The sequence below is a fragment of the Protomyctophum bolini genome (assembly GCF_963924005.1).
Source record: "Protomyctophum bolini genome assembly, chromosome: 13".
Lineage (NCBI taxonomy): Eukaryota > Metazoa > Chordata > Actinopteri > Myctophiformes > Myctophidae > Protomyctophum > Protomyctophum bolini.
The window spans coordinates 18,050,572-18,063,282 of NC_137874.1; the positions used below are offsets into that span (position 1 = coordinate 18,050,572).

Consider the following 12,711-nt stretch of genomic DNA (forward strand, 5'->3'; position numbering starts at 1 on the left):
CAATTACCGGTACATGTATGGCACCAGGGGGTCATCAATATAGCTCTGTACACAGACAAATATTTGGTCTTGTCCGTGGCAAATTTCTTATCTACTATGAATGACACTATTATATGGCATATTAGGAGTATTAGTGGTTCTCAAATGTTTTATTTGCAAGGACACCCTTAACTCTCAGAGTTACAGACCTGTATGGTCATTCAGGGCTATAATGCCTATGCTGTGTACTAGTACAATGTACTTGTACGTGAATATACAATGTACTTGAAATGTACTAGATATGTATTGTGTACTGCCTGAACTGTAACATACTTTACAGTTAGCTCCTGGAGTGGAGACATATACACAATATGTTCTGTATGTATGTACCGGTAATACACTTTGTGAACGTCTTAGCGTGATACTGTCTGGTGTCATGTTATTGTTCTCCCGGGCCCGTCCGTCTGTCCGCCGCCAGACCAAGGAATGATTCAACCGGGTCACACGCCACCCAGCCTACACACACAAGACTGGTCTGTCAGAACCAGACGAGGGTCCAGTACATAGGATAATACAACATTCATGGGGAGGGATAGTGAAGTGAGTATATCGGTATAGGATGCTGAGGTTGGAACTGAGACGATTTATGGATGTAGTGAAAGAGGACATGAAGTTAGTTGGTGTGAGTGAAGAGGAGGCAGAGGACAGGATGAGATGGAGGCAGATGATTCGCTGTGGTGACCCCTGAAGGGAACGGCCAAAAAGAAAAGGCTGGCATACAATGGAGCATAAATTAGGCAATATTATGTGCTGGGACTGGCATTGGTGCTATTCACCCATATTGAATATGGCATTGTTGCTATTCACCCATATTGAATATGGGAGTGGGCATTGGTGCTATTCACCCATATTTGCAGTCAGGAAAGACCTTTCAATTTTGATATCCAGTGGCAGACAGGTGTTCTACTACCTTTTGTGACTGTATTGTTTTTTATGAAGGAATTATGAAGGAAAAATAATCAGATCAAATAAATCAACGTTAAAACAGTAGTTTCCATTTTGTTCCTCTGTTCTTGCAGTATACAAATACAAAAGTGCAATATTGTTGCACAGCACGTAGTAGAACAAGTGATTTCAACAATCACAATGGGACTCTCCTGATTAAATAAAGGATAAAATCACACATGTGAAGTGAGGGATGCTCTTATCATCATACATTAGCCAATCAAATCATCACATTCCGTGCCACAAACACACACACAAAGCTATGCATAGGAGGGGCTAGCGCCCTTAAAATAAGCATAGCATAATGAAAATCGTACAATATGCAGTTAGCAACAGCCAAAGTTACTAGAGGTAAATAATAATAATAATAATAAGACGAAGAATAAGAAGAAATATATATTTTAATTATATCCATTTTTGGGTCTTTAATTGTGGAATCCTGAATGTTGCCACCTATTTGTCTGCTGGATGACAGCATGTATGTGCAAGTAGATCATTCAACCACTCTCTTTTGCAGTTCTTGAATAAATGCTGGAAGACAGTGAGGAATAACATGCATAGGACATAATTTACATCAGTTGGGCTGCTTCATTTTTACATGATAACACACAAAATCCTTAATACGACACTGAGGAAACTAAAATAATAACTTAATACATAATACTTTTAGTCATGTTAATGACAATCAGGTTGTTATGATGTGTTTTTCCCCCAGATAGACGAAACAGAGAAAAGGTTTTAAATGTTTCAGTCCCAGTCATTATAGACCACTCTGATTCCCGATGTCCAGAAAGAAAACAGTAATAACTGCTTTATGTGGTATTCGAAAGCTAATAATAATGCCTTTAAGTGTGTTATAGTCCGCCTTGGAACTCACCTGTGATGATTTCATCTTTCACTTTTTGAAGCTCCTTTTTCACTTCTTCAAGGATGTCCTTCAAAAAACACACGTCATTAGACAGATAAGCTAGTCGCCTATACAGCATGGAAAAACACAGCAAACCTGTATGCCTTTTGGGTTGGTTTGATCTGATAAAGCTTGTTGCAGTGTGTGAATTGTTAACAGATATCAGAGTAATGGGAGCTGTGAAGTGCCCTGTGCAGAAGCGGTTAGCCAACCTGTTTGAATTGTTCCATGTCAGCTCGGTCACCATCAGAGGACTGGGCCTTGTTTATGTTCATGGGCTTCTTCCTGAGAGATAGAGAGATACAGAGGAGCTGACACATTACACAATAATCATTGATAGACAGCTATTTAAGTGGAAAAAGTCTAACTGCTTTAAAGTCTAACCCAGCTATTCTCAACCTGTGGGCCGGGGCCCACTGGTGGGCCATGAGGATATTGCAATTGGCCTCCAAATAATTGGTAAAAAAAGATTGTATTGATAATAGGCTATAACATTAATATTAAAAGAAAAAATATATAAAAAATGTAATTGTTCATTGAAAATGATGAATTGTCATTGTGATACAGATGAAGTATAGGCTAGTATAAGCTACTGCTTGATCCAAGTCGGAATTAACATGCTCTGAAAATGCACTCTGCCCACCCAAGTAGGCCCTGAACTCTTAAACCGCTGGTCTAAACAGTTCACAAAGGAATGAAAAGTGGCATTCCAATTTAAAATATGTCACATAGGCTATAACTAAGTAACCTCATTTTCACCACCAGTTTATTTTTGGGGCTGCCTGTCACGGCCCAGAAAATAAATTGGTTATACATGTCATGTGTGAGAAATAGGTGATGTCTTCTAATCCTTTTAAATTGGAGTGCAACTTTATTCCTGTGTGGAATATTGAATTTGAGCAATACTTAAGCAGAGCACTCAGCTAAACAACACAACAGCGAACAGAAGAGCATTCTGTACCTCCTCTACATAGCACAAGCTGTACTGTGCAGGGGAGCCAAGTCAAGAACATCTTGAGTGTTAAAAATACTGAATTTCAAGGAGAGTTGTTGGCTAAAAAGTGATACAGCAGTGGGCATTGTGCCGTTTTCGGCAACAGACCGCAATAGGGCAGTAGCTCAGAGTCCACTAATATTGTACTCAATGTACTGTCAAAGAAGTAGATGGCTGACCATACACTAGTCCTTTAGAGCAAATTCCTATTGACAAGGACGGCCTGTTAAGGACACGAAACATGTTCACCAACAGCAACACATCGGCAAGCACTCAATTAGTGCAGTGATGTTATTAAACCATTCTGGTTGACTCCATGCATTATACAGTAAAAAACCTCAATGTTTGTTAATGTATCCATTTGTAACTATATGTGAGCATACAAATGTATACGGTTACATTTCATTTGAACACAAGCAGAGGTTAAAAATCACACCCGTGTGAACTGAGTGGTGCAACTCCCCTCTCCCGCCCCACCCCTCCTCTCCTCTCTCTCTCTCTCTCTCTCTCTCTCTCTCTCATTAGCAGGCAACAGTGCAGCACTATCTCTCTCTCTGTTTCTGGCACAACAGCGCCCCTACTGGTACTAATAGTCATACTGTTGCTCATAGTCACATAGGTGGGTTAACGTCACATAGGCGGGTTAACGTCACATAGGCGAACACATAGGTAGGTGAACACGGACATTGCTGTTCCTTAGAGTGGTTAAAACATAGACACTGATCATTTTTATTGTGTAGCCACAGCCACAGGCTGCCACAGAGCAGAAGGCCCTATGCTTGTGACAAGATAGGGAGTTTATACCATAGTGAAGAAGTGGAATTCGAGGTAGATGAGGAGCCAGGACTGTGGTTGACTTGCTTCGTTGACGAGGTCCTGGGTCTGTTTCAAAACATGCAAAAAACGAAATTAACCACTTTCACTCTGGCTTCCCTATTTTGGGCAATCATTTTAAAAGTAGAAAATAAATAAATAAATAAATAAGTAAATAAAGTAACAGATCTACATCTGTGTCATTCAATAACAGTAGGCTCTGTTCATCATTTTAGTGTGGCATTAGCTTCCACAATACTATAGATTCAAACTGTGAAATATTTGTCATTCATCAAAGTGCTTTGTGGAAATCTATATACTGTATACTGAACTGGTAGTCATTGAAATTGAAAGAAGGAACTGCTATGTATAACTACAATAAAGCTCTGGTGATCTTTGTTTAAAATGAGCTTTTATTGCCAAATATTTTTTTTGATTAGTTACACCAAGTGGAATATTGCTTGGCCCACATCCTTTATGCCCGACCGTTGGGACGTTCTTATTAGTCTAATAATGGCAATCTATTACTATTTTGACACGGTAAAGGTCAGTTCAGTGGATTAACTGGTAAAATGGTAATTTGTACCACTAACCTGTTCCACAGCTACCTAAAAGTTACAGAAAGTATTCCATGTGTTCTCCCTGTTTTAGATACCAGTAACCAAAAGATCTGGTATTCGTTTTTGTGTTCTATTCATCTTTACAGTCAGTGTTGGGTGTATATCATATTCATAGTACTGTATGAAACGTTTGCATTTAACCAGTTTACACATTGATTTTTCTTTTGTAGACTGTATTTAGCGCTACTTTTGTATTCTATACTAAATAATCATTTACATCAAAAAAAATATCTGCAGCTGATTGTTCGGCTGCATCTGCATACTGTACAGCATGAACTAAAGGAATTGAATCTTACATGGTGGAACACTTTTCCTTGGGTTTGTTGGTTTCAGAAATATCCTGTAGATAAAGGAAATGTTAAATTACAAATGTGTTAACATAGTATGTGTCAATTCTATTGTGATCACAAATATGCTGCTGTGGAGACAATTGTCCTGCCCATTGTTTAGTATGGGCAGATTGTTATTTTGATTATTTTTTTTACTACAGTACCTTCAGTACCTGCAATACTATAACATCATCAGGCAATTTGTATGGATTTGAGCATCAACAGAAAGTGACTGATAGGAGACTTACATTGTTGGGTTCCGCCTTCTTTGCAACTGGATCTGAAACCTTCTTTCTATTTAACAGAGAGACGAAACACAAGCATTCAGACAGCTCCAGTGCACAGGTACACATAAAACCTTAGATATCTACTGATCAAACATTGTTTGCTCATCTTTTAAACAATTCCAATGCACCCTCACAATATTTAGTAGTACATTGAGCCCTATCTTGCACCTGGTGCAAAGCGTCACATTTTAAACGTAATTGCGTTCACAATGTTCCTTTCAGGCCATCCTGCATGGCACCCTATAGGCAAGATCACCAACTATTTCTAAGGGTATATAATAGGGCTTAAGTGGTTAAGTTACCGTCTGGCAAGGATGGCACTCATCTCTCCCATCATTCCTCCTCCACCTCCTCCTCCACCTCCTCCACCTCCTCTTCCTCCAGGTGAACCTGAAGAGGAAGCTGCTGGGGCTGGCGTTCCATCCTCATTCTAAGCACACAGAGACATTGCATGAAGCTATTACGTTTCAACGGCTGGTCATGTATTGTGGAACAGTGGTTCTCAACCTGTGGATCAGGACCCCCAAATTGTCAAATAATATAAGAAAGAGGCAAACATTTTGAAAATAACCGAGCTCACAAGTTCACAACGCCTTGCGATGAAGCGGTGTAAGCTTGTAGATCTGCTGTTTTCACAATATTTATCTTGAGCGCTTTTCATGGTTGGGTGTCCCCAGTTCAAATACAATTATTTTGAGTGTTGAAAACCACTGATGTAGAATAACATTTCTGGAAACCCCGGCATACCTTGGCCACTTTGCGGAGTTTAGCCCCGGCCAAAGCCGATGCCAGACCTCCGGCTCCACCAAGCCCTCCTCCTCCCCCACCCCCTCCGCCTCCACCTCCACCCCCTCCGGCCGGGGGTGGAGGTGGGGCTGGTGGGGCCGCGCCTCCCATGGGAGGTGGTGGAGGTGCCGGTGGGGGTCCCCCGGCAGGGGGCGGCGGTGGGCATGGAGGTGGTGGGGGGCCGGCGCTGGGGGGCGGGGGAGCAGGGGGAGCAGCAGCTGCCTGCCTGGCGGCCGCGGCCTGTCGTTCTTTCTCAAGGCGTTCCCGCTCCTGTTCCTCTTGCCTCTCTTGCTCTAGTCTGTGTGAGACGATTGTGTTTATAAACTGCATGTGGCCAGTGAATCTAGAACGGCAATAGCGGTCCGATGAATAGTTAAGGATATTATAAATACCTCCTCTGTTGTTCGATCTCCTCTGGAGTGGGTCCTGGTGGAAAGCAGATGTTAATGGGTCTGTTGTCACTTGTCAAGCCATGTGAGCTATTATATTCTCTACATAATACCGGTAATTATGTCCAAACACTTGCACTAACTGGCTATATGCCACCAGGCCAGGCACCCCTGGCCCCGATGTACCCTGAAAGTTACAAAAATGGCAATTTTTGTCAATCTCAGAGCTTTATTTTATCTTTATCTTTATTTTATGGACTTTTGTCATTGTTAATCATGAAAGCCCCCCTTTCAATGCAAAGAAGTATTTATGTTAATTATGAATGGTGGATTAAGACCCACTTCTCACAAGTCTTAAAATTAAATAAAAATGAATTATTTCAGGCCTGATACTGTGCGCATGTTTATGTTCAGTGTCCCTAATCCCTATACCCAATCCAAACCTATCAGTAAGTATAGTCCAATCCTCACTTTGCTGTACTTACCCAAGTCTGTTCCGCTGACCACCTGTAATGCATGCGTCATAGAGTTGGCAAACAAAGTGGCATCGTCGGTGCTACCAAAGTTCAGCCCCCACACCTGTCTGGCATCACGCCACTGGTGGAAGCTTGGAGTAGCTTGGTTGTACTTCAGCCCTTTAATGATTGCACAGTTGATAACCACCTGGCACAAAAAGAAGAAACAGCAAGAAAAAAAAGACAAGTTGAATTGAGAGGTTGCAGCCTGGAGGCTGTGAATTTCTATTTTTGTGTCACAATAGTTTGTAGTTTGAACTGATTGCAATACGAGTAAAAGCCCACTAGATGGAGCTGAGACTTTTTTGGTCAAAAGTAACACATTTTTCCTCCAGCAAGGGTGTAAATATTGGTGAAGAAAAGTAACACAACCTCACAATGTCACTCCAAAAGTGACATTCCTTACAATTTCAAAGATAGGTCAAGGGCTTTTCTTTTTTTTAAGAAAAGAAACGGGGATAACAGTAGGCCTACCTATGTTATACTTTGCCATACTGTACTACAACATATGTTATACAGTTTGAAAATCTGTGTTTGTACAGCTAAAAGTCTGCCTCACCCCAACATTGAGAAAAGAAAACAACATAGGCCTACACTCATGCCAATATTATACCAATCAGTCAATTACACTTCCTCCACTCGTGATGTCATGAATGTTTCACATTCCATAGAATTCTTTTTTAAAAGAGAATTTTATATTGTTGCCTACATAATATGGTATCCTATAGTATGTAAATATCTGAACTTGTCCCTTATCAGTTGACCTACCTATAAAGGAACGTCACCTTTTTCAACCTTATCTTCGTATAGTGGTCCCCACTAAATGCTCATTATAAGATGGCACCATTTCCATCAGAGTGGGCTCTGTACATGGTCTTGGTTTTCGTCTAGACACCAATCTATGCCGATCTACAAGCTCACAACCCATCACAAATGTGACATGGCCAAAATGTTGGTCAATTCGGAGCCCAGTGTTACGTTAAGATAAGTACACTTTATTTACTTTTGGTGTGCATTTCTACCAGCTGCACTTTAATGAAATATGAACCATCTACGCTTTAAGATTAAGATTAAGGTTCCAAACATAATACACGATGAGGGACTGTGTTGGTAGTAGGAGGAGCAGGAAGCCAAGAAAATACAGTACAACCTCAACTACTAATTTCATACTTTGAAAAGCAGGAAGTTAGACTTAGTCATGGTGCTAGTCATGATGACATCAGACTACTTAACCACTAACCACATTTTTGATTTGATTTATTTAGAAAAGCAATCATAATACAACATTATAATTAGCGATTCAAGGATTACACAGTAAAATACTTATTTCCACTGGGGTCCTCTCACACTGAACAATAATAACACATGTACTTGGTAATGCGCATGCTCCACTACATTGATCTCAGAGGCAAATATTATACTTTTACTTTACTACGATTATTTGAAAACTTTATAGTTACTTTGTAGATTTTTATTATTATTACAAAACTTCACAAAAAACACTATAGTCCTATATACATTTTGGCCATCAGTTATATTACAACTTATCATACAGAAAGCATTTTTAGAAAATGTCTCAAAACAAAAGAAGATTTGCAAAATAGCATGTCTACAAGCTATCTCAGATACTTTCTGTGTTCATCGTACAATAATTATATACAGTAGAGCTGAAGTGTTTAACATGTCTGGAAATCTTCCGTGTAGCGTGCGTACATGCATGCACACATTTGTAGGGGCTAGGGAGTTCAAGAAAAGGTTGGGAACCACTGCTCTGCACCAAGGATTTGCTTTTTCGACAAGGTATTTTGAAACCTACCTCATACTGTAGATCTAGTAGTTCACTGTTCACACTAAGTTAAGAAATATGCAAAGTTGTTTCTTCCCCAAAACTAGCTTGTGAAACACTATGTGGTTTGAGTTCACTTACTGCACTATTGAGATAAGAGATTAGTAAAGACTGAGACCATTTACACTTTAGGTATTTAGCAGACAGTCTTATCCAGAGCGATAATTTATCCAGGCTGGGTATTTTAGTCAGGCTAAATAATCCCATGCAGAAGGAGCAGTGTGGAGCAGTGGTTCTCAAACCTTTTCATGTCAAGGACCCCCAAATTAATATGTAATTGAAAATGTTTTTCCAGGGACCCTCCGAAGAGAAGATTATCAATTTCTTTCAAAATTTGCGGCACAAAGTGACACTCTGTGAGCTTGTAGATCTTCTATTTATGCATAGCTGACGTATAAATGGATTTAGTGGTTAAAAATGGTTGTGATGCTATATTAACCACTGCTGTAGAAGTCTAGCTATATACCAGTTAAACTATGAACTCCTTCTGTTGAGACAAATTATGTCTCTAAACATCAACTGTACATTGAAACTAAATAACCTGGTATCTGTCTAATTAAATAACTGGTATCTGTCTAATTAAAATGCATTTTTGGTCAAGAAAAACAAACTGAAAGAAACAAAACATGAGAATGAGTGACTAAGATATGTCTGCATATAGTAACCATATGGTCAGTTGCTACTAGCATCAATCGAGAGAGAAGGTGGCAAGAAGGGGTCCAGGGATTGTGAAGGGGGACTTCACATTATTAGCCTATTCATATACTCAAGTTGTAGGTGATAAGTTCACCACCTTAGTAAAAATCGAACTCGTGTGAAGTGAGGGGTGATGTTATCGTCATACAGTACATTACTACATCACATTCCATGCTCAGCCAATCGAATCATCTCAAATTTGGTACATACAAACACACAAAGCTGGACATAGGTCAAAAACAGAGAGATGTGTTTGGGTGAGCGGTGAGTTTCTTATCATCGTGCTGTGATGTCATGTTGTAGTTTTCGGTGGTCACCTTATCACCTAAAACTGGAGTATGAATAGGCCTTTAGTCCGACTACGTGGCCCGTTAAAGGCCACCTAACCACCGAAAATCCAGACTATGCATGAGCCTTAAGACTCACCCTGTGGCTTCCACGTGCGGTTAGGATTTGGGATATGGTTAGTATGGATCGGACTAATGAGTGGTCCGAACAAAGACATGTTACCGAGTGAAGTGGTGCGAAATTGAGAGTGAGAGCAGTTCTGACTCCAGTGAGAATTACTAGGGCTGCTTGGTTGATGATATAGGATCACCTACCAAAGCTGTGTTCATATCATAGACTGTAAAAAAATATGGACAAAGCGTTCCGCGGGTCTAACATGAACGTAAAATGAAGCCTGTCAGTCCTTGAATTGTACATCGCCATCTTTCTAGATCCGTTTGGGCCCAGCTGGCCATTGGCCATTGACATTAGAAATGAGACTTTAAACTAGTGACTGGAAGCAGAAAGTATTCATGACCATGTTTATTAAGGTAATACAGTCTAGGTGAAGTTGGGCCCAAATACATGGACTTCTATGGGGCTATGGGGTATTTTGGGCCCAATGACAGCGCCACAACAGGCCATTATATGAACTATCAGGAAATCCCAATTTCCTTAGTAGCTTCACAAAATATCTGTCTGACTGCCCCCCTGGTTCATATGTACGCAACTACACAAAATAATATTGTAACGTTTCACACACCGAGCTGTATGGTTCAAACCCCGGTTTGAACACCAAGAGAAGCATTTCACGGCCATTTCACGGCTTTTGCATGGTCGTTACACTAACCACCTCCTTTCTGAAGCATGCCCTCGCGCTTCTTGCTTCACTTCCCTCATGCACACAATGTAACATTTCGCGCACCGAACTGGAATCGAACCCCGGGTCTCCAGCTCGGCAGGCAACAAGCCACTTCAAGAGAACCTAGCTCCCTTGGATGAATAAGTTACGGCCAGGTCTTTTGCAGGGTCGCTACACTATGCATTTTCAGTTTTCTCTCACACACACACACACACACACACACACACACACACACACACACGCACACGCACACGCACACGCACACAAACACACACACACACACACACACACACACACACACACACACACACACACACACACACACACACACACACACACAAATAAATTAATGCCCGACTTTATATTACAATGCAGCTATTATTAATTATTATATTACAGCTTGTAGATCTGCTACTTTTGGTATTTATGTCTTTGCCTGTAATGACAAATACATACATCAGGCTGAAAGTAGTTAAGTCTGTCTATGTCTGGGCTTTTATAGATATTTAACCAGTCAAATGTTTTAACAAGAAATTGTGACTAAATGATAACTACAACTACTACTGCAATGAAATAAGGTATTTCTTTTCCCATTTCATGAAAAGTAAGCGTTTTCAACAAGGTTTCTGCCCGGTAGTAACTATGCATGGTTAGACCCTACCTGCTGATCGGCCTGCATTTTGCGGCCCACCACCCGGAAAGTATTGGCCACAGGGTTGTGATATATCTGAACACGACTCAAGCCGGCTGGGCCTTCAGATCCTGCTGGTACCCAACGCTTGTTGGTGTCATCATACAGCATGACTGTAGCCCGCACCTGGCAGATACTGGACTCACTGTCACAGGAGATAAAACAGAAAAAACGGATGAAACAGTTGAAAAACAACCAGCCATGTGATCACGTATGACTCTCAGTCCACAATTAGAGTAGGTCTACCCTAGTAATTGATTTTAATCAATTCTTATTCTTCTCCATTTATTTTTTTTTCTCCTTTTACTGTGTTTGAACTGTACTATATGTATTTGTATGCTGTCCACTCATGTCTTGTTACAGGTGTATGTCAGACTACGGATGGAAATTAGTATCGCTGCTAAATCCGAAAAGTGTATTTACACTACATTTATATTTCAGGAGAGGGGGAGAAAATGACCCAAGTATTTGTGATAAAGATTATGATTGCAACAACATTGTTATGATTGTCATATATGATGTAATTTAGCATTTTTATTAAGCTAGCGGATAATTGGATTATGCTCAAAGTGCCATGAATTATGGTAATAAATGTACATTGTGAAACTATCAGTGTGAAAGTGAATTGTAGTCTTGGCAACAAGACAAGGGTTACATTTTTAGACACGAAGCCTTTGTAAGATCTCCACTTCCTCCCCAGAGTTTCTCAGGCTCTGACCACTTCCTGTGTTTTTACCACCACACCGCCTAATATGGTTCTGTGTCCCAGGTAGAGACACAGTATACTGACTGGATAAAACTACACATTGTTACCTTGAGTATACCGTACTCTCATATGGCTGCCTTTGGGTTTTGCTATAGTTAAGATACACACACACACACACACACACACACACACACACACACACACACACACACACACACACACACACACACACACACACACACACACACACACACACACACACACACACACACACACACACACACGTACAGTAGGCCTACATATTGTCACCGTTTGAAAAACATTTACATGTAGGGTTACATCCATATTTAATCTTTTTTTCATAAATAAATGTATGCCTGACTTGTGAGCTTGTAGATCTGCCACTTTTGGTATTTATGTTGAAAATGTGTATCTGTATTGTACTGATTATGTACTGTGTGTATATGTATTATGTATTGTACTGATTATGAATATCAGGTGTATTTTCATGCGCTGCAATGACGAGCACGATGAAGACTGCAGCCACACAGTGTTGCAGATATACTTAACAATCCATGAAGATGGATGCAATACCAACAATGAGGATACATACTTTTTCAACAGCCTTTTCCTGTTTATATGTTCAATTCCAGACAAACAATCTAATTCTTATGAGAAATGCCTGAAGTAATGTTTTACCAGCAACCCCTCTGATAGACTGGAATAGTTGCTGGGCTCATTGACAGATGCTTGTTTCTCCTTTTTCTGGCTGATTTGTGAAGGTTGAATCTAGGCTCAGTAGCTGCCTGGCAAGTTTATAGTATCAGTAAAGACAAAAATATGGGCCATATCGGCAGCTGTACTCACCCCATGTTTGCAATGTGATTGTCTTCTGGCAAATCTAGCTCGACTCAACCATGCATCTACGACTGTCAGTGACTTTTTAAGTTCACTTGCTTCCTCCTTTCCTCGTCAGTTCCCCTTCTGTCGAGCCGAATGCGCTGTCACACTCTGCAACA

At 40.5% G+C, this 12,711-nt stretch overlaps 1 protein-coding gene across 1 annotated transcript; it reads right to left on the reverse strand.

The window, feature by feature from the left end:
* Window positions 1-1,403: 1,403 nt before the first annotated feature.
* On the reverse strand, window positions 1,404-12,711 carry LOC308326746 (uncharacterized protein). The gene is made up of 12 exons (XM_080779756.1): window positions 12,560-12,711; window positions 10,957-11,131; window positions 6,595-6,772; window positions 6,113-6,146; window positions 5,682-6,018; window positions 5,237-5,364; window positions 4,896-4,941; window positions 4,615-4,658; window positions 3,690-3,767; window positions 2,104-2,176; window positions 1,862-1,919; window positions 1,404-1,515 (listed from the first exon to the last, which is right to left on the reverse strand). Exons 1-12 carry the CDS (start codon window positions 12,562-12,564, stop codon window positions 1,478-1,480), a joined length of 1,194 nt encoding a protein of 397 aa, XP_080635882.1. The 5' UTR covers window positions 12,565-12,711; the 3' UTR covers window positions 1,404-1,477.